This window comes from Thunnus albacares, chromosome 12 (genome assembly GCF_914725855.1).
Source record: "Thunnus albacares chromosome 12, fThuAlb1.1, whole genome shotgun sequence".
In the NCBI taxonomy this organism is placed as follows: domain Eukaryota; kingdom Metazoa; phylum Chordata; class Actinopteri; order Scombriformes; family Scombridae; genus Thunnus; species Thunnus albacares.
This window is the reverse complement of record NC_058117.1, coordinates 27,667,018-27,690,065: the sequence shown is the minus strand read 5'-3', so window position 1 is coordinate 27,690,065 and position 23,048 is coordinate 27,667,018. Positions and strand designations below refer to the sequence as shown.

At 38.6% G+C, this 23,048-nt stretch overlaps 1 protein-coding gene and 1 long non-coding RNA gene across 4 annotated transcripts in view; one reads left to right on the top strand and one right to left on the bottom strand.

Moving 5' to 3' along the window:
* Positions 1-23,048, top strand: part of esyt2a (extended synaptotagmin-like protein 2a) — a 63,199-nt gene that overhangs the window by 28,136 nt on the left and 12,015 nt on the right. For 2 of the 3 annotated variants that reach the window (XM_044367736.1, XM_044367737.1), the window contains exons 8-14: positions 8,550-8,605; positions 16,502-16,622; positions 16,817-16,993; positions 17,182-17,264; positions 18,376-18,424; positions 18,819-18,908; positions 19,014-19,109. In XM_044367736.1, coding sequence (XP_044223671.1) covers positions 8,550-8,605; positions 16,502-16,622; positions 16,817-16,993; positions 17,182-17,264; positions 18,376-18,424; positions 18,819-18,908; positions 19,014-19,109 — 672 coding nt within the window. Of the gene's footprint in view, positions 1-8,549; positions 8,606-16,501; positions 16,623-16,816; positions 16,994-17,181; positions 17,265-18,375; positions 18,425-18,818; positions 18,909-19,013; positions 19,110-20,465; positions 20,568-23,048 lie in introns of all 3 variants that reach the window. The other variant, XM_044367735.1, reaches the window with a different exon arrangement.
* On the bottom strand, positions 8,772-22,138 carry LOC122993518. The gene is made up of 2 exons (XR_006406401.1): positions 22,095-22,138; positions 8,772-8,856 (listed from the first exon to the last, which is right to left on the bottom strand). It is a non-coding gene; the product is annotated as an uncharacterized LOC122993518 (long non-coding RNA).

Below are 23,048 nucleotides of genomic sequence, written 5' to 3'. Positions count from 1 at the left end.
CAAGGTGATGTCATCAAATGTCTTACTTTGTCCGACCAACAGTCCAAAAACTCAAAGATATTCAATTTACTACCTGAATCCATCAAATATTTGTCATTTGTGCTTTAAAAAAAATACTTTTAATGATCAATTAATCATCAAAATAGTTGCAGATACATTTCCTGTTAATCAACTAGTAGTTGCAGTTTTACACTCCACCCTGACAGCAGTAGGAAGTAGTCTTTACTGCCGTGTGGTTACCCGCCACTAAGTCATCAACCACAGCTTATAGTCACTCGTGTTCGGTTGGCTGGTTAATGACGGTATTTTCACCATCCTGTCTCTGCGTGTGGTCAACCGTCATCTTGTGGCTGGTTGCCTAGTTACAGGCTGGCAACTCACCAGGAAGTTAACTATTGGTGTCAGCCAGTATCGGTGTTTTTGCTCCTGCTGGTTTGTGTCAGCTGACATTTGCATGTGAAGTTTGACTCACTAGTGGCGTTCAGCGTAATGTTTTAGGTAATAAATTACCACCCAAACAATCTATTCATACAGAATGTTTGATAAAAATGAAATGGTGCTCGTAGTCCAGTTGGAACTGGTGTTGCCTTCATCTTCAAATATTTTCCTTTCCTTTCATTTTAGCCTCCTGGCGTTTGAATGTGTCATCAAATTCCAGCTGGTGCTGTGTGCAGGCCGGTTTTACATGTTTCTAATTGAAACTTAGTTGAACTTCAATTCAATTCATTCATGTGGTGAATTTTCTGAAAGTTACATTTGTAAAAACTAGTGCTGCAACCAAGGATCATTAATTATTTGTCTATAAGATGTCCGAATAGTGAAAAATGCCGGTTAAAAATTCGATGAGCTCATGATGACGTCTCCAGATGTCTATTTTTTTGTCCGATCAACAGTCCAAAATCCAAAGATATTCAGTTGACGATCATGTACGACGCAGAAAAGCATCAAATCCTCATATTTGAGAAGCTGTAAATGTTTGGCATTTTTCTCTCGGTCTGTTGATCCTTTCTGGCATTCGTTGATGTCACTAGACTCTCATTCCAGTCATTGTCTTGTTTTATCTGGTATGTTTTTGCCTTTCTGGCTGCCAGCAATAACATGAGGTTTGGACAAAGAAGAGAGCTTTCACTCTTAATGAAAAATGTGCTCTGTTTAGTAGAAGGATAAGTGAAGAGAGTAATGCTTGGATTTCATCAGCGTCTGATAAAGATCATCTAATTTTTGGATGACATCTTGGCAAACTCTTGTCTCTTTTTTTTCCCCAAAAATCTAAAAAAAGCTGGTAGCCTGACCTTGAGTCAGGATTATTTTGTTACACAGCTTCTAGAAATGTTGTGACATCGCTGTGTCACAAAGGACTCGCAGCATTTAGTTGATTAATCGATGAGTCGATCAGCAGAAGATTATTCTGCAACTATTTTCTATTATCAAATAATTAAATAATAGTAATTTTTTAAGCGAAAATGACAAAAAATTTGCTCGTTTCAGCTCCTTTTAATGTGAAGATTTGATGTTTTTCTTTGTTGTGCATGAATGAACTGAATATGCTTGAGTTCTATTCTGACAAAACAAGACATTTAAAACAAGACGTTACGTTGCGCTGCAGGAAATAAAGTATTATCTGACATGTTATACACAAAACCATTCATCGATCAATCTGGAAAATAATCTGCAAGTAAATCAATAATGAAAAATAATGTTAGTAACCCTGATGCTTCTCTAAAAAAAACTTCATAGTGCCACAGCGAACACTTGAAAGATGAACTGAAACGCTCCAAAACAGCGGTATTAAAAGATCTTTTCAAGCGGAAATTAGTTGATGTTGTTTTTCCGTCGGTCACAGAAACTCAGCAACAGCCTCAGATTGAATAGAAAGCAAGTGGCAACTACCTCGCTACGTTAATCTTCATATACAGTCTGTGATAGAAAGGAGAAGACCAAAAAACATAAACACTATCTACAAATATCTAAAGGTAACAATCTGCCAACCGCTGGATCAGTTTTAATGCAATGAGAACTATAATCAAAGAGCTTTTGGAGAACCTCAGTCGCTCTTCTTCACATAGTTTATCTGTACTTTTAATGTCAAAACTAAAAGTATTTTAAAGTCTTCTTGTTTTGTATTTATTTGTCAGTGTTTTTTAAGATGAGTTGTTTTGCTGAAAAACCTTTCACCGCTATTATTCTCTTCCTGTTTTGAGCTAGCAGAACAGTATTGTGGTTGACCGTGAGCTAGCATCTAGAGCAGCTAACGAGACCACAGAAAGACACACACACGCCCCGTTTCACTGTGCTCAAACACACACACACACACACACACACACACACACACACAGAAACACACAGAAACACGCCAGTGGTCACATAACTGGAAAGTCTCATGTGTGGAATAAAGGGGAATTCCACTAATCTCATAAAGATGTTTGTTTTACTCAGTTTGTGTATACTGTTGTTGTCCTAAGTCTATGAAAATGACTTAAGTGACATCACTTAAGTTTGTAATGGAAAGCCCGTGGTCTAACAAAAAGACATTACTGAATCTCATTATGGGAAATGTAGGATCAGGGGGGTTTTTTTTGGAGCATAATGGACTAAAAACCAGGATACTTTTGCCTTTGCTGCCTGTTCTTTTTTTTTTTTATTTATCTCTTGTGAGCCATCCAGCTTTAAGGAGTACTCTTATCAACACAGTCAGCAAACAACACATTCAACAAGTTTTCTGAAGCCCAATGTGTTTCCTGTAGATCTGACCGAAAAGGAAATTTGACTGATGTGTGGACATTCACATCATTTTTGTGAAGTCATCAGCTCTCAGACAAACCTGAACTCCGACACTGCCTTGTTTTCCTGCTGACCTCATTTCATTAAATGAACAATAGTTCTTCTGGTTTTGTGCAAAACGGACAAGTTAAAGCTCTTTTTTTTTTTTGGGAGGGGAGGGGAGGGGAGGAGGGGAGGCAGACAGTAGGAATAAACGCTCAAGATTTGGGAATGATTTGAAAACCGTAACTTCCAGGTTCTGTTCCAGAAGTAGGAAAAGCTCTTTCAAAAATCCCTTTTGACATCTGTAACGACTCTAATAACAAAAAAATGCAGCCTTGGATCAGAGCCTCTCTCAACAGTATGACATGTGGCTTGATTTATATGTTTAGATAAGGACAACAGTTTTTTTTTGACCGACTAATATAGTTGCTATCTAATATTTATGTTTTTAGTAGCATTTAAGAAACACCGTTTCCCATAAACCCCTTGACATTTGTGGGCTAAATGTCACAGCTCGACAGAAGAGGCGAGTCCCAGAGGCGAGACATGTCTGTAATAACAGCAGACGATGACAGAGCAACAACTTAAGAAAAAAGTGTTTTATGGATATGGACAAAACCATATTGCCGCACTTGTAGTTTTTTTCTGCGCTCACAAATTAATCGGTTTAACTTTGTTAAAATCCTCCTGATAGCAGCTGCTGTCGTGGATGCTGCGCTGTCTTAGAATATGGAAATTAAACTCCAGGAACTAATTTATTCAGAAAGACAGAAGAAGAAAAGAAAAAGTACTGAATAAGAGATTGCATTGACGGGACAAGAAGAAATTTACAGTTAAAGTAAGCAAATCTAAAGCAGCAACAAAGAAAAAACAGGATTTCCAACTCTACCGCTGCTAATATATATGTGGTCAAAACAGAGTCTCCTTCATCATTTGCACATACAAATGAACTAAGACAACCGTGTTCTCCTCCACTTTCTCTCTCTCACACACACAAACATACTTGTTTTGGTGAACACACACGCAGACGTCGGCCACCGCTCGCAATATCTTGACTGCAGATGGAAAAAAAAAATGGGAAGGAAATATTGTATGTGGGGATAAATCACAGAGAGCAGACTTACCGCATTGCCAAAAGACAAAAGGTCATGCTTTGTCTTTAAAAAAAAAAAAAACGCAGCTCTTGACATTTAGTGCATATTTGATTTTTTTTTAATCAGAATTTTACTTTCTTTGAAACAAGCAGCAGCACTTCTTCACTAAATAGAGATTTGGCTTCTAAACACATCATTACAGACATGAGTGACAGTGAAAGAACAACAATAAAAAACACAAGTGATTTGTTGTTTTTGCCGGTTGTAAAAAGGGCCGAGACAGACAGCTGATTATATACAGCGGAGACGCTGAATAGAGAGAAATGTAGATGCTGTAAAAGTATAAATACTGCCTGAGGCTTTACTCTCTGCATGGTAAAGAATACATGTTTACAATGTAAATGTAGGTGGAAAACTGGCTTTTTTTTACAGATGATTTGATTTAACTTCTTTTAGTATCTGTGAGCAATGCAAGAACTTTTTTTTTTTTTAATTGTGACTGAAACTCTTTTTCTCTTTTCTCTCTCTGTGAGGTTTCCTAGTACGAAATGTTCCAAGTCGGATTCAACAAACTCTCTGAACTGCCTGAACTTTGTGGGCGAGTTTCATTCACAAAAAAAAAAAAAAAAAAAGTTTCCCAAAGAGTAAAAAACACTGCGTAGCTTCAAGTCCCTGCTTTCAGAACAGACAGCAGGAGATCCAAAAACAATTAAAAAAAAAAAACATATGAATCCAGCTGATATGTTATTAGAGCAGCTCTGCACTGTGACAGAAATAAAGACGTCCGTGATGGGAGGCGGTGGGTGGAGGGATGTGACGGAGAGATATTAGAGGAGAGAATATTATAGCCTGCAGGTGATGTTACGCTGTCAGCTGCAACACAAGATGATCCTCGACAGGGAGACCGGCGGAGAGAGACGGAGGCAGCTGTCGGAGTGAGAGAACAACGACTGAGATGTAGAAGCCAGAATATGCCAATAAAAATCGTAAAATCTAAAAAAAGACCTGCAGTAAATTGGCAGCCATGATGATGATAATATGGTAAACAGAAGTGCATTAAGTTTGCTTTAGTATTAATTTTTTCAGTATCATATTTAAACTGCAAATTAACTAAAGATTATAATAGTAAAACCAATCAGAGAGACAAAACTCCAAGTACGAGATCATTAACGAACGCCACAAATGTTCTTAAATCACTCGTACATGCATTTAAAGAACGGATCTGTTGGTGCGAGTGTTTCTTTCACGCGGCCCGCTGATTTTTGATCATCTTATGGTTCATTCCTGCATATATGCTGAGATATTTCAACTGTTTCATGCATCAGTTTTTCATTCGTTTTAGCTCTAATAACAGCTTCCGGCGGTTGACATTTTAAGCCTCTTTTCTAACCTTTTTTTTTTTTTTTTTAAGCTTTGCGGGTCACCCTTAATCTCAAAGATGCTCACACACACACACACACACACACACACAGTTTCTCTCTGGCTGTAATATATATTACCCTCACACATTAAGTCCACATACTATATGTTAACCTTAACAACTGGCTCCCTGCTCACACTGCTTTTATGGTCAGTGTGTTATTTTGAGCCTAACATGAGTCTGGTGTCTAATGAACTGGACGGTACACTGTGTGTGTGTGTGTGTGTGTGTGTGTGTGTGTGATGATGATGAGTGAACACATCTGCTGCAGAGACACTGCGGGCTGAGAGTGATTCATAGTTTAAACTAGATACAATACCTCTGATTGATTTGTTTCCTCTCTGGAAATCAAATCGTCCTTGTTATCAGGACAAAGAGCCTCCCTGTCTCAGCCCACCTCTCTCTCTCAGGCCTGATAGCTGCTTCTGGCTCGTCCCAACTCGGCTCCATCCAGATTTTTCTGTCTTTAGTTACTGACAAAACATGTTAGCGAGCGTTAAACCTTAACTCCAGGATTCAGAGTTACTACTTCTGGTAGTTCAGCTGCTGTTTGTACTGCTGCTAACTCTGCTGCCACTGATGCTAATGCTAATGCTAATACAACTGCTGTTACCTCTGCTTAAACCAGCAGCTACTACAAAGGTGGAAATTCACATACAAAGTAATCAAATTGATACTTAAACAACTTCAATTAGTCATTTTGACAGAAGTTATGTAATTGCTACTAAAGGCTACTAACTATTAATTATTTTCTTGATAAATCAGTGAGTCATTTTGTTCATAAAATGTCAAAAACTAATGAAAAATACCTGTCAAATGTCTCACTTTGTCCGATCAGTGCTAATCTACTAAAGACTGATCAGCTGTGTGACCACTGAGTCTAGCTCAGATAGTCTTCCTTTTAATTTGACAAGTTTTACATGATTAATTTCTAATTGACATCGTGGGTGTATGTGATGAGCTGTTGTGTGAAGCTGTGTATTTTGTGTACTGTGTGTTTTTTTTTTTTGCTTTGTACTGTTTGTTTATTGTGCTGTTATATGTTTAAAACTGCACACTTCCCCAATAAATAAATACAATCAATCCAAACTCCAAACTGTTAACTGTCATGACACAGAAAAGCTTCACATTCTCACATTCAAGAAGCTACAACCTGCAAATTTTCAGCATTTTTGCTTAAAAAAACAAAGACTAAAACGATTACGAAACCCTTCAGATACGTGTTGTTTCTTCTGACTTGACCTTGTTTGCACTTCCTGGTTTGACAGCAACAGTAACCCTCGTTTAATATCAGGGTGTGTCAGCAGTGTGATTCAACGGGTTAAACCTTGTTAATTACTGCGGTGACTTTTTAAAGATTCCTGTCTGACAAACTCAGTGACATTTAATATATGACTTCCACAAGTTAACCCAGTTTTAACCTAATGTATATAAGCCTCATAACCAGGTTAGAAAACCAGGTTATTCTGGATACAAGAATCCTGGTGAACATGTCTGAGAGCCGTGCGGAGGAAACATGTCGCCGCCTGCACTGTTTGCTTCCATCATTTGTGCTCAAACTCAGATTTGCACATAATTATAGGTGACTCGTACTGACGTCAAAAAGAGAACAACACCTCCTGTAAGGATTATTATTATTACGTCCTTTTCATACTGCTCGTTCTGTTCTTTCAGTCACACGCTGTGAAAGCTCATTGTTTGATAGCTTAACCTAAATAATGGAAACGGTGAAAGCGTTGAAAAGGTGGATTCAGTGGGTTTGTTTTAAAGGCTCCGTCTCATTTCAGTCAGATTAGAGTTAGAAGATTGTTGTAATCTGGCCGCAATCTTTCTGAAAAGCTTGTTGGATTTGTTTCCCTTTTTAGCCTTTTTAGACTGTTGGAATGAGCATAAATACACACATTAGAGCTGTTTTACTGTATTTATATAGTAAAAAAAATCATAAAATTCAAGACACAACAGCAACAACAACAAAAACAAACACTTTAAACATGAAAAAAGGAAGAAACAAAGGAGGGATTTTTTTTAGATTTTCTGAAAAAATGATTTCAAACGGAGGAAAACAAACTCATAATGTGTCTGAATGGATTATAAAACAATCCCACGTAGTCTAATCCCGGAGTAGTTTACAGTCCTACCAGCTCTAACGGGTGACTCAGGTGGTTTTTCTTTCCCGAGCAGTTACTGGAAAATGAGCCGTTTCTGATAAATTGTTTCCTTTTCATTAAAAGTTAATGAACATGAGCTCTGTTTTCTGTCTCATGACAATTGTTTTTCATTAACTGCGGATTTCTTCTTCTGCTGTTTCACATTTTGTGTCTCATTTGAACTTAAATCCTGATTTTATTGTCATTATCTAACAGCTGTTTATTTGTTTAATGTTAACGTCATTTCCAGACAGCCGAATGCAGTGAACCCATCATATACTTCTTGTCTGTATGAAGACTAACCCAATCATCTGCTCTGTCGTATTGATTATCAGGGAAATCGAATTAGAGTTCGGCTCCTCGGCTCCCCTTCTGCTGACTCACGGAGACGTCAGGGAGCAGCTGATGAGGAGAGCTTGTTGTTGTTGTTGTCTGGGAAAACCTCGCACAACAGTTTAGTCTCACAGAGATTGTTGTAGAGTTTAAATGTTTCTATACTAAAAGCTTTATTTTATATTATAGTATAATAGAAGTTATTGCTCCTCAGATCATGTTTGGGGTCGGATGGTTCAGGCTTATGAAGGCTGAGGTGATATTTTCAGATTTATTAATAGATTCGGCTGTTTAGATACCAAAAAATCACACGCACACACGAATAGAAATCTTTCATAAATATCATAAAGCCTAAGCTGCATCCAGGGAGGAATTCCCATCATTTAATTTGTAGTAAAAGTGTCATCAAGTATGCAAACTTTAGAGGTTCTTTCTGACTAAAGTGACCGAAAAAGCTGAACATCCTCAAATCACACTGATGGACTCAGTCTGTCATTGTTTTATTTACAGTAGAGCTGCATCATGATGTGTTGTATGATGTTTGTGCACCTTGTAAACTGTGTGCTATGCAGAAACTAATAGAGATCTTAATAAACAAACAAACACTTGAAACACACAAGAATTCAGTATATTTTTGGATAATTTCTGTTTATTTCTCACATGTCTTCACTAGAAACCACTTACCTTTCATAAATAATGCTGCTGCAGGAAACAACAACTTAAAAATGTGTATTTCATCTTTTTTGTGTCATTTTTCATTCAAATCTAAATGTTTATATCTCTGTCTTTCAGTCGCTGGACATCAACTGGACAGGACTCACAAACATGCTGGACATTCCCGGTGTCAAGTAAGTGTCTGTGTTTTAATACGACCGTGTTAAAGCGGCTCATAATTGTTTTTACAGTGTGTTACGTGTCGGCTGGTGTGTGTGTGAGAATTATCAATGACTCTGCAGCTCCCCCTCGGCTTTACGAGCTTCATAATAAGTTTCAGCTCGTTGTTTATCTGTCCAGCTGCAACTTTACTGTTCTGGTTCACTGTCAGAGCTCTCATGGTGTTGTTTTCGGCCGCAGCGGGCAGCTGTTTTCAGAGAAAAAGCTGTAAAAAAAAAAAAACCTACTGATCACTACCTGCTCAGCACCAAACGGTGAACAGACACAGTTAGCTGGAGGCTAGCTGGTGAACATAGTGGAGCGTTTAGCAGCTAAAAGAGCCAGATATTTCCCTCAGGAGTTGGTAGAGAGCAAAAACAGAGATAGAAGAGAGAGAATATTGGACTCACATTCACCAGGTGGACAGAAACACGACTCCAGATGAATGATAATGTTGCTCCGTAGCTGCAGGATGTGGAAATAATCAACTGTTTGCTAACGAGTTCAACATATGAGCTTAAAAACTGATGATACGTCAGTGTTGCTATAAAACTCTTATAAAAATAAATCAAATATAGCAGGTTTAAAGTCTCACGACTGTGTGTGTTTGTGTTTCTATCTGAAAATGAGTCATTTGCATGTGTGTCTGTCATCTGTTGGTCTAACTGGTTTTAATTAGAATAAATTTGTTTTCTATGATGTTAAACGCCGCACGGCTGCATCCTGAACACACACACACACACACACACACATACACACACACACACACACACAGATTCCTTTGATAATGATGACCAGGTGGCTTCACACAGCTCCTCAGGAAACAAGCTGGCTATTAGAGAGAGCAGCTGTATGTGTGTGTGTGTGTGTGTGTGTATGTGTGTGTGTGTGTGTGTGTCAGCGTCGGTGTGTGTTTGCAATCGAGACATGATGTCATAACTGTGTCTATTTTGTCTCTATGTGGACGTGCTCTCACACACCAGGCACCGTTTGGGTCACAGATGACTAAAATACAGAGTTATACATAGTGTTGTAAAGGCCCAAAGGAGGCTGCTGCCTCTTTATATTTGACCTTTGACCCCGCTGTGGCGTCTGAGGTCACTGCTCCGTTCATTATGATCTAGATGGTGTGAGTATAATAATGAAAAACGAGCAGCGGATTGAGATTTTGGACACTTATCAGTGACCGTTTTACCGCTGAAGTGTACTACCGTATAACTTTAATTCACTCACTCAACAAGCAGAGGCGAAGCAATGCATTGTGGGACTATTTTAACCTCAGGGGTGGCCCTGAATGAAAATATTTTCATGGTTTATAGCTTCATCTGATCGGACTCTAACTGAAACCTACTTTCCAATGCAAACACTCGGGCACATTATGAGGTCATGGAGCTGGCTGTAGAGCTCATTCAAATGACACACAGAGACGCTGCATAATGCAGACTGCATGTCTGACTCACTTACTATATATATTTATCCATATCAAGCTATTTTGCACATATTTCTTACCTGTCAGGTTAATCTATTTTTCCTCTGTATGTGCTGTACTTACTGTAAAAGCTCATAGCAGCAATGACATCATCATTTCTAGCCAGACAACTTTTTGTTTTTGTTTTCTTAGATTCAGTTTTCTCTTTACACTGCTTTATTCCATGTTTCCTATTATGGTGCTGCTATATGTGTCTGTGTATCTATAGTAATAGTAGTCATAGGAAATACGTCATATACAATCATCTTCTTTCACTTCTCTTAAACCACAAGTTTCCATCCTAAAATACCTCTGCTGAAGCAAAACTGCCATAAACTCTCTTTACGAGTGTTTGCTTCCTTTTTTCTTTGTTCTCTTTCCATTTTAAGAAGTTTCGTTTGTCCTGGTGGGCACTAAATAATACTGCAACTAAAAAAAAAACTCTCCTCCAACCGTAAGATCATTTTCCCAGTAGACCACCTGTGTACAGTAACAGAGATGTCTGTAAGACTGTGGGCAGGAAATCTGGAGGGTTTTATATGATCGGCTGTTATCTAACTTTCTCACAGGAAACACAATGGTTTTTGAGGTGTGTGTTAGGTGATCACAGTGTCCAGTCCTCACAGTAAATCCATATTTTAGCCTTTTTCCTGTTTATTCTAACTGCTCAATTCTTCTTCTGTCCGTTTCAAACAAAGCTGAAATGTCATTTTTTTTAACATTTATAACATTTTGCTGGTTGCAGCTTCTCAAATGTGAGGATTTCAATCTTTTCACTGATTTTAGACTATTGATCAGACGAAACAAGACATTTAAAGACATCACTATGGACTCTAAGACATTATAATAGGCCTTTTTTTTACTATTTTCTGACATTTTATTCACAAAATGAGTCATCGATTAGTCAATAGTGAAAGTAATCGTTAGTTGCAGCCCTTCTGTGCAGCAGGAAAGAGCTGCCAGACACTATTTACATTTACATCCACCTGTTTTTAAGAATGGAGAGGAAACGCTAGAAATAATAATTTTAAAAATCAAGTTTTTTGCTCGGCTGAGGCGGGAAAGTCGGCCTGTCGAGAAAGAGAAGATGCAATAAAGATGTGTTTCTTTAAATAGATTTTTACCTGCTTCTTCTTCTTCTTCTACTGTAAACAGATCGTTTAGGTCGTACTTCCTCCTGACTGTTACTGTTTCAGGTGTCGACTCCACCAGAAAGACCTAAAACATATGAAAAGAGTTTATGCAACTTAAACATCCTTTACGTGGAGCCGTCATGTATCAGATACTGGAGCTTTTTTTAATTATGTAATCTTGTCACATCTTCTAGAATATGTTTGCATAAAGATAGTTTTAGAGACACACACATTGTATTTTGTTGAAGTTTGTTATAAATCTGCTTGAAATTCACTTAAAACTTGTGCAACATTTCAGTGGAAACATAATAAAAGTGATTAGAGCAGCAAATTAGAAGCTTTTTACACACCGAGTAAAGGTGAAATGACTGAAATATGATCTAATAAAGGCTGTTATTTATCAGAAAGCATCACATCTGATCACTCTAAACCCTTTAACAGTAGAAAAACTCAAACCACGTCGTTTAGATCCTGCAGAATCACGTCCTTCCCGTTCGCTATAATGAGAAAATGAAGGGCAGTGTTTTGAAGTAGACGTTCCCAGCGGACACGCAGACGGTAGCGGGTCTATCAGGCTCTCAGGCTCCCTCCGCTGCTGAAACCATTACATTAACCACCAGATCACAGAATGGATTATGACCTTTAATTTTTTTTTTTTCTCCCCTCGCTAAGTGTTGATATTTATAGTAACGTGATTATGAAAGGATGACGCTGGCAGATCACAGCTCTGATTTGGGGACAAATGTTTCTATAGACAGGACTTCTGTTTAGACCTGAAAGAAGATGCAACAGTGATGATTTTAATGCTTCAGTGGCTTTATTTCATATATAAGTATGTAAGTTAGTTGTTCACTCTGTCATAGAGTTGAAGAGGCAGGAGTCTTATCAGTAGCTTCACCTGCTCCCCTTCTTAGCTTTGTTTAGATACATGTCACTGACTAGACTTTAGATATTTATGTTATGTTTTAATGATAATGACGTTTATCAATGCTGTCTTTGAAATAAATTCATTTACTACATAATAAACATCCTGGTAGAAGCACTGCATGGTGCTTTTTTTAAGGAAAAACTAGTGTTAATCAGGGCTGAAACTAGCGATTATTTTCTTTATGGATTAATCTGATTATTTTCCCGTTTAGTCGATTAGTTGCTTGATCTATAAAATGGTGAAACATGTCAATCACTGTTTCATAAAGCCCGAGGCGACGTCCTCAAATGTTTTGTCCACAACCCAAATATATTCAGTTTACCGTCATAGACGACTAAAGACACAGGAAATATTTACATTTGAGGTATTTTTTATTCCACTTTACACATGCGACAAGAACCACAATGCTTGAAATGAAAACACAGCCTACAGGTGGTGACCGGTTCAGGTGGTGAGCCGCCCCCCCAACCCTCCCACCTCCTCCCGCCCCCGCCTTCCCCCCCTTGCAGAGCGGTGTTTCCACTCCGCTAAACTGTGTTGTTACTCCTCCATATTGACCTGCTGTGCTGTTTCCTGCTGCTTCACAGTTTGTTTTCAGCAGAGAAAGAAACTCACTGCGGTTTCCTAAAGACTCCGCCCTGTGAAATGTAGCTTTCCTTGTTCGACAAGTTTGTGGGACAACACCTGTGTGCGTGCGTGTGTGTGTATGTGTGTGTGTGTGTGTGTGTGTTTCTTTGTGTGTGTGCCGCAATCGAGCTGCAGACCTTCACTCGCCCCACCCTTCTCTCTCTCACTCTCTCACTCTCTCTCTTCCTGTGTGTGTTAGAGAGAGAGAGATACTACTCATATTTCCTCACTGATAATTTGCATTTTGCCATCAAATTGCAGGATAACCTGACGTGACCCTCCAGCTGTGTGTGTGTGTGTGTGTGTGTGCGTGTGTGTGTGTGTTCTTGTTATCTCATGGGGACTTTTTCCAACCTTGTGGGGACCAAAGCTCAGTCCTAATGAGGTAAAACGTCATGTCTGAAGTCCTGGTTAAAGTCAGTGCGGCGTCCTAACAAAGATAGCAGCACAACACTTGTGTGCGAGTGTGCGACCACCAGTCTGGATCCACTTTTGTTTTCCTTTTGAAATGCGCCCAGTAAAGCCACACACACACACATTATCTTCTGTTTATATTCTATATTTTATAGATGTCAGGACACACACAACTGTTCAGTCTCACTGTTCAGTTTTCTTCCTCCCTAATACCAAAAAACAAGCTCCTTTTATAGGTATGATGGGACATGTGGAAGCCTGAGTGGGCGTTTTAATCACAGGATAGGCAGCAGAATTACACCATCCGACTCTCATCTGGATATAGTTAGTGATGTGTTTTTGGGGTGAGCGAGCAGACCACGAGTCAGCGTGTCAACTCTAAAATCAACTTTGCATTTGCATGAAATCCCGCTATAAAACCGACCCAGGAGCAGCTCTTTCAGGAGGGGATTTTTTTGATTTGGAGGAAAGCAATGCAGCTGTGTTTCAGAGCGGGACGATGGCGCCATCTAGAGGACATGAGGCGTAATGTCAGAGTGTTGTCTTTACACTGAAATCTGTGCATCCTGTACATGCTGTATGGACAGAATGAAGTATAAAACCAATGTTATTTTAATTTATATCAGTTAAAAACAGGCCATACAGTGTTTTAAAATTTCTCTTCATACTCAGCTGTGTGTATTCAGAAGATATTACCAGTCTCTAGTGGTAACATCTATCATACTTTTGGTGATTTTCTGTTATTATTATGCTGTTATGATGTCAGATGTCCATGTTAAACGTGGTCAAATGTCTAAAACTAGAGGTGAACGTGTGTAAAATCCTTCCTGTAAGTCAAAAATCAGGGCGTCAACCTGCTCTGAATGCTTTGTTTGCAAAGTTATCTCTACCTCCTCAGCCGTGATGGCGTCAGATTGTTCTCACATGCCCACAAACAGCCGTCTGTTGGTTTACGTCGTTCACTTTATCTACTCACATATTTCGGTCGGATCAGATTCAGGCTTGAACATGTTTGAGAAGTTTATATTTTGAGAAAAAGAAAGGGTGAAGCTCATCGGGACAAGAGACAGGAGCTAAAACAGCCTGTTTCAGACAGAAGCTGCATAAAGGACCAGTTTAAGATAAATAAAGAGTTTTTGACCTGTAAATCATGCAAAGATATTCCAGTAGAGCCCCAGAATAAGATTATAGATCTGGAAATGTGCATGAAACAGACTCTTCAAGATGTCCCCCTCTCTCTCTTTCTTTCTCTCTCAGTATTGTTTCTTTTTCTTTATTAACAACAGAAGTCACAGACAGATACCTTAAAAACTAGACAGAGCCGCAACTAATGATTACAGTCATTATCAATGAATTTGTCAATTATTTTCCTAAATAATAGTTTTAGTCGTTTGGTCAGAAAAAGGTGAAAAATGTTCATAAATGTTTCCCAAAGCCCAAGTCCTCAAATGTCTCGTTGTTTACTGTCATAAAAGACGAAAGAAATCAAAAACTCTTCACATTTAAGAAGCTAAAACCTGAGTTTCTTTTTAAAAATGACTCAAAAGATGGACGATGGATGATTATTCTCTCTATTGATCGATTAATGGACTAATTGTTGCAGCTTTAAATCAAACCAAACCTGAAGTAACTTGCACGAACACATAATTATGTGAATGTGTTTACTGCTCTCTCTCCGGTTTGAAGCAGAGTTCTTGATTTCCAGGTATTTCCAGGCATCAGTGAGAATTTAGCAGAGTCGTGTGTAACGTCACCGCTGTGCTCGTGGTGCTTGTGGCGTGCGGGTGCGTCCCCGTGCTGGGAAAGCATGACGTAGAAACAAAACGCTCATCAGCAGCACGATGATCACAGACTGGTGTCAAATTTGTGAGATTCCTTTTGTGTGTGGTGCTCCTGTTACATTGGACATGTTTAGACACGCAGTCACTCTCTGACACACACACACACACACACACACACACACACACAGACACACACATACTACTGCTACAGTATCTTATGTCAGTCGGGGTTTAGTGTCGTCTTAATATACATGCTTCTTGTTTCCTGTTCGGATTAGTGAAGAAGCCACAACACTTGAGTTTCAACCTGTTAATCAACACATGAATCTAATAATAACAACTGGAACTGGAGAAGAGTTTACTTAGTGTGTCTCTGTGTGTGTGTGTGAACACGCGTGTTGATACGTGTGTGTGTGTTTGAACATGTTCGAGGCCGGGCTGCAGACAGAACGGCAGCTGCAGATGTTTTCTCTCTGCAGTGAGACTGTGGATCAGTAATATGGTTGAAATCATTATTGAGATATTATATTATATTAACACAGTGCAGACAGGAAGTGTTTGGACAGTTACAGTTGTGCTTCAGATGTTTTGTGATCTGAGCTTTTCCTTTTTTTTCCTCCACATGTTCCTCTTTCCATCATGTTGATAGATGTTGATGTTGAGATATTTGTTCCAGAACTGGATTTCTTCTTTTTTATTATATTTTTATGAACTGCAGTCTGGCTTTTCAGTTTTGAGGCTCACCAGTGGTTTGCATGTTGTGGTGAATCCTGAGGTAATGGTCATGATGTCATGGTCATGATGTCATGGTCATAAATGGCTTTTTCTGCCACCGTGCAAATGATTTTCCGACCGGCGCTCCTCGGTCTACTGGCTCGTTTGCCATCTTCTAGTTTTCTTGTGTGCTTTTGCTTTTTTAGAATGAATCCAACTATTGATTTTTTTTTTTTGGCAAACGAACCACCTTTGACATCTCTCTGATGGAGTTTACATTTTCCTCATATTGACAGACAGCTCCACCTCAATCTAAATGGCAACAATCAACTCTGAGCCACGTGTCTTCTGTGCTGAACTAACGTCAACAAACAAACAAACATTTAGTAGCCAAGCGTCCAATGATGTTTGAACCCATAAACTTTGGGCACGATATGTGTTGATGCTGTAAAGACTGTAAACGTGTCAGATATCCACTTGATATGATTAACTCAGACTGATGAAGCCTCATATAACCACACTGTGGATTTTGGCCTCCATCACTTACATTGAAAGCACATTTGAAGGATCTTTTAATATCCAGTATGAACAGGAGGAATGATTACAGCGAGGAAAACCTCTTTCACTGTTTATATGAACACCTGACTGTTGTTTTAAGACAGACTTGAAAAATTGCGAACTTGTCCTTTAACTGTGTTCCACTCTTATGCGTCACAAGGTCGAACTCTAACGATTCTAATTCTCTCTCTCATTCTCCCTCTTTCTGTATTCTTCTTCTTCTTCTCCTCTTCCTTCATCCGTTTCAGTGGTTTGTGTGACAACATCATCCAGGACATCATCTACAGCTACCTGGTCCTGCCAAACCGCATCACCATCCCGCTGGTGGGAGAAGCCCAGCTGGCCAAACTCCGCTTCCCGATGCCCAAGGTACTGAAACATTACTGAAACAATTATAATTCATATAAGATGAATTTACAATAATTTAAATAATAAACTCACATTTTAAGTCATTTATTAACCAAAAATGCCAAACTTTCTCTTGTTTTAGCTTCTAGAAATGTGATGATTTGCTACTTTTTTCCTCATTTCCTCCTCTCCGTCTCTCATTTTTTTCTCCTCAGGGCGTCCTGCGGATCCACTTCATCGAGGCCCAGGAGCTGCTGGGTAAAGACAAGTTCCTGGGTGGGCTGATTAAAGGCAAGTCAGACCCGTACGGGGTCATCCAGGTCGGGACCCAGCTCTTCCAGAGCAAAGTCATGCACGAGACCGTCAACCCCAAATGGAACGAGGTGTACGAGGTGAGCGGCAGGGAGTTAAACTGGGAGGACGTTTGAGGTTATATATTGTATATTTTTATTTATTTTATTTCACTTTGGCCATTTAGTAGCAAAGCATGGTAACACAAAAATACAGATTATAATCATTCCAGGACCAGTTTCTCCCCAAAACCCAGCCTGTGTGTGACGATCATTATTTGTATTTTCAGGTGCTGGTGTACGAACACTCGGCACCGAATCTGGAGATCGAGCTGTTTGATGAAGACACCGATAAAGACGACTTCCTGGGAAGGTACGACGGCGTCTGCTTCTTACTGTCGTTATCCTCGATGCTCGTTATAACTTCAGCTTCTCCTCCGGTCCGCTCTGCTTCCTGCCGTCAACATCTCAAAACACTTCAGTCTCTGTTTTTTATTGATGATTAATGCCAAAAAACATAGATTTGAATGTTTTTTTTTTATCAGTATATCAGTACAGTAATATAATGAAGTAATCATTCAAGTCAAATATAAATCATCTTCTGCTTTTAGCCTCACAAATTAGAGGACTTGCCTCTTTTTTATAGGTTTTCTGTACATTTTATATCGTTATAAATTAAATAACATTCGGTTTCAGACTGTAGTTGGACAGGACTATTTTTTTAAACAGTTCTTTTGTCATTTTAACCCTTTCATGCATCGTGGACAGCTGTTCAAAAGCCGTTTTTGTTAGATATGCATGGGTTTTAATGGTATAGTTGCACATCAGCCAACACAGTGGACTCTAGTTTAGTTCAGATATTTTTTTTTATGCCTAAAGGGGAATAAAAATCCTGACTGAGGTTATCATAATTCATGCATGAAAGGGTTAAAGATTAAAGATTGATTGATTACGCAATACTCACCCATGATGAACAGTCCTCGCTTCGTCAGTAATTAAACATTTAAGCTTCATTTTGCTGATGTTAACAGCAGAGAAGCATTGATACAACATGCTGTAATGTATCCTGATGTATGTACGCTACAGATTTAGTAATTTATTGATTAATGGCGTGCATTATAGTTTATGATTTACATATAATTTACAAACCATAAGAGAGGATTTATTATAAAGTGTTTGTGCTGTACGTAATAGGATTTCACACTCCATTTACCTGATAGCGGCGCTCCGTCAAACCACACGGGGCCCCCGGAGTGGAGCGCGGCGACTCTCTCCGTGACTTCACAGCGAGTGTTTGATGAGTGCGGCGTCGTCGTCGTCGCTTGTCGTCTTGACTTTCATTTCCACCGGAGCCCATTAACTCACCGCCGCCGCCGCTGTGTGTGAGAGAGAGAGAGAGACGGTCTGTCTGTCTGTCGTCAATGCGGCGGAGTGATGAGTCACAACAGCTCTCGGTGAAATTCTCCTTTTTTTGTGTTTTTCAGTCTGATGATCGACATGAACGAGCTCCAGAGGGAACAGAAGGTGGACGAGGTAATCTGCGTCTTTTCTGCTCTGAATTCATGAGAGTGCGACACCTTTTTCACAAACAGTAACACAATCTTAAAAAAAAAAGAGGTCAGCTGTCAATCAAAACATGTGGAGGGACTGATGTTTCTGTTTGTTTTCTCACATCAGGAATTAATTTTAGGACTTTTCTTTCACCCCTTTAATAAAACAAGTTACTAGAATAAATATCAAACCAAAAGATTCATTGTCTTATAAGACAGAATATATAATTTCAGTCGCTTAGTATTTAGTATTGAGCCAGAATTATTTCAGAAGTTTTCCTCTCCTTCGCTTTATATGAGAACGTTTTGTTTTCTTGTCTCTAGAAACTATTAAATTATTTATTATAAATTATATTAAAACATGTCTGTGTCTTCAGTGGTTTATGATGGACGATGTTGCTACGGGGAAGCTGCACCTCAAACTGGAGTGGTTGTCTCTGCTGCCCACACCGGAGAAGCTGGACCAGGTGCAGTAATACGGCTTCGCTAACACACACACACACACACAGAGAGCTGAACTAATAAAGTGTGTAGCTGACCCCTGACCTCTGACCTCTGACCTACCCTCACAGGCCCTGATGAGCATCAAAGCCGATCGCGGTCACGCCAACGACGGCCTGTCGTCCGCTGTGCTCGTCGTCTTCCTGGATTCAGCCAGAAACCTGCCGGTGAGCCTCGAAAAATCTAAAAAATCTGGACTTTCGTTTTCTTATTTTTATCGTAACTCACTTTTTATATATATTTTTCTTTTCCTGGTGAAAATCGGCCTCCTTAGATTGTGTGTTTGTGTTTATACTTTCATGCTAAAAATGGTCTTTTTTTTAATTGTATTTTTGTGTAGATGACAACATTTTTACCAGTATAGAGTATTTATTGGATTTCCAGGTCGTCTGATGTTTCAGGCAGATAATAAGAACAAAAAACAACATTCTCAGGAATTGATTGAGAGTTTATCATCAGTATATTTGCTTGCTTGTACTTCAGTCTCTTGCTTACCTGCTTTCTGAACTTCTTTTCTGAGCTCTACTTCATCTGCAGTAGAAAGACTTTAACAGATCAAATCATTGTGATTTTATTGTAATAGTCCTTTTTTTTCACAGCAGACACTTTGACTCTGAAACATAAAGCAGCCATCATTCATTATTTTATTATTTACACTTTTCCTACTGCGACATGTCAAAATGTCTTCAGTGAAAAAGGTATTTAGTGCTGCATTTGTATTGATTCAATGTAAAAAAGAAATGTAAGGTGTTGTTTTTTGGTCTCAAAGTATTTTATCTTTCTGCTTCTTTAATTTTTCATCTCACTGCAGTAAAAACACTAAAATAGCAAAATCCTCTTTTCTCTGCTTTTAAAATGAATGTTATCTTTAATGCAACAGTTGAAACTTTTACTATAAAACAACACAGTTCTTTAAAGAATGTGGAACTTTTAAACATTAATGTCTTATTAATAGTAATACGTTGGTATAATTACCATAAACAAACGAGACTGAGACTGTTTTTTGGGCTTTAATGCCTTTATTTAACAGTCATAGGTCAGATTATAGCTAACGATAGCGGCCAGCTAATCTTATTTTACGTGTTATGTTTCCATTATTTTACTGTTTTTGTCTTATGTTAATATATTTTGGGTATTTTATACCTTTTATATGCTGGATTTTATTTAATTTTGGTGGGTTTTAGCATGTAAAACACTTTGTGACACTGTTTTAAAAGATGCTATATTAAAAAAAAGTTTATTATTATGTATTATTATTACATTGAAGCTGTTGCATGCTGAAGAAGATGAACTTTTCCTTTTTCCTTTTTTGAGCAGAGTTGAGTCTCATTTGTTTGTGGTAACTAAACTGTTAACGCGGCACCTTTAACCTTTAACTGCAGACATCTACCTTCTCTTGTCTTATTCATTATTACGTAGATTTAAGAGCTTTTAACTCTGTAGCGCAGGCTTCACCTTCCTCTTTTCAGCCTCCTCTTCTTCTCTGCTTCCTCTCTTCCTCCTCCTCCTCCTCCCCTCTGAAGAGCGTCTTCGAGGGGAACTTGGGCTCTGGCTACTTAAAAGAGAGACGGGCGGCGGGCCTCGTGTTTTGCGAGAACACCGCCTCTCTCTATCGGACCTTATTTGTGAGTCCGATGGCTGTTTTCTGCATCCTAGACTAGTTCAGCCACAGTGTGATGACCTGACAGGTTTTTGTTTCTGTTGCTTGTGTTTGATTTTTAGCAAAGATGTTTTGCCTTAAAAGCATGAATCCCTACTAGTTTAATGAGTGTGCATGGGTTGAATTCCCGAATATCATTATTTGTCATGATTGTTATTTGTTGGAGTTTGACTAATTGCGAAGCTGAGGAGCAGAGCAGAAAGACAGTTAGTATCAAGGGTTTATTATTATATTTTAGGACATCAAAAGCATCCTTCCTCCTACCTAAAAGAACTATTCTCATTGTTATTCTCCTCATGAGGAATTATTCATCTCACAGGATCAGTCGACACATTACATGATGTTAATCCAGCGACGTTAGATGAGTTTATTGTCTGGAAAGCAGAGATACATCAGCAGCTTTGTGTCCAATAAAATGTTCCTCTGTATTCTCACTGACACACAGGTTACATTTTAGCAGAGCAAATATAAGATAAAAGGTTTTACTTTATGTTCTGTAGGTGTCGCATGAAACAACACAAAATGATTTTGGTCATTTCTATTTACTCTCCTTCAATTTTACTCATATGGCGTCTTTGTCATCCTTATTTTTAGTCGTGTTTTAGTCAACAAAAAGTCTTTTCAAAAAGACATTTCAGATTTAGTCATCAAGAAATTAACGAAAAATAAATAAATTGTGAAAATTTCAATCTAGTTTTCGTTAGACCCAAGTATTTAGCTAATGTCAGCAACCTGCTTTCAGTATAAAATCCACTTCACGGATTGTAATCTGAAAGAATTGAACACAAAATGACAGTTTATATGATTAAGAATTTGGCTTTTTCAAAAGTTCTGTGACAAAGATATCCGTAGTTTTGTCTCCTCCTTAAAAAAATCCTCTACAAAAATGTGTTTATATGTGATTTATGAAGATTATATTTCCAAATTCCATTTTAGTCTCTTTTTAGAAATTTGGTCACAGTTTTTGTTTTTGTTAAAGTAAAAAAAACAACAAAATGATCCACAAACATCCAGATGCCGTACACGTCTCTCCTGTCTGATCGTCAGTACGATGACCTTTATTCATTTAAACTCTGTGTCCAAGTTGTAAATCAGTGTGAAAACTTTTGGGTGGGAGGAATGAATGCATTTTGATCATTGAGAGATCCTGAGAGCAGGGAGGGTGAATTCTCTGTGGATTGCTTCCCCTCCATCCTTCCTGTTTAAGCCCATTACTGTATGTATGTGTGTGTGAACAGTCCTGCTCACCAGCAGCCAGCACATGGTTACTGCTGCATGACAAAATCAGGCAAATTCGATTGATTTTAAAGGAATACACGGACGTTTTGGCAAACAAGCTGTGATTAAATTGTTGTAGTTTTAAAGAAAACACATGAGACACAAAGTAGTTATCTTCTGTCTCCGCTGAGGTGACATGAATACTTAAATTATAGTGTTATAGTGTCATAGTGTCGTTTTCAGCCTCAGCAGACAGCTGTTCTCAGAGAAAAACCTCTAAAAAGCCACTTTTCACTACCTGCTCAGCACCAAACAGCAAACAGACACAGTTAGCTGTAGACTAGCTGGTGAACATAGTGGAGCATTTAGCAGATAAAGAGCCAGATATTTCCCTCAGGAGTTGATAGAGAGTAAAAACAGAGCTGAAAGGTGATGATATGTCAGTGTTGTGCTCCCTACTTGTTTCTGCTGCCACCAAGTGGCCAAAAAAATGAGTTACTGCAGGTTTAAATAAGTATTGCAGCTCTGGATGTTTGTAGGCGTCACTGACGAGTTAAATCCTCCTTATTCAAACTGCTTACTTGTCAATAAGTCTGTGTATTCTTTAAAAATGTGCCCATCACTGATCTGACATGAACAGGCCTGAGTCTTCAGACCAGTTTATCCATGTTAGATCAAAGCTGAAGGTAGAAAAGATGAAGTTATATATAATTTAAATCAAACCAGCTTAATCTCACTCCACCTGCATATTTATTAGAATATCTCGTCATCGATATTCTACAATTTTAATCCGTCATATTGAAGTTTCTCCAAAACCTTTTCGATGTTGAACGCTGAGGTCACACTTGTCTTTTCAGTCAGATGTTTATAATCACACCACGCTAGGATACGTTGACTGAGGACGATCAAAATGACAAACACAAGTGTGACTCGGCACCAGAAAATGAGACATCAGTGATACTTTTTGACCCTCAAGAAATGTTCAAATCCGTTTTATTAACACGATGTCTTGTAGTATTTTCTAGCCAGTGTGATGTACAAGAGAAGGGGTTGATTGTAATTTCACTGGATTTCATTTCCTATAAACGAAATATGAATGTTCCTCAATCAATCACCATGACGACAGAAAACCATCTCAGCTTCTCCTCATTAAGAATGATTCCTTCCATTTGATCCTTTTGCTGCCCCTCATACGTCCTCATCACTCGTCCCATCTAATGTTTTGGTA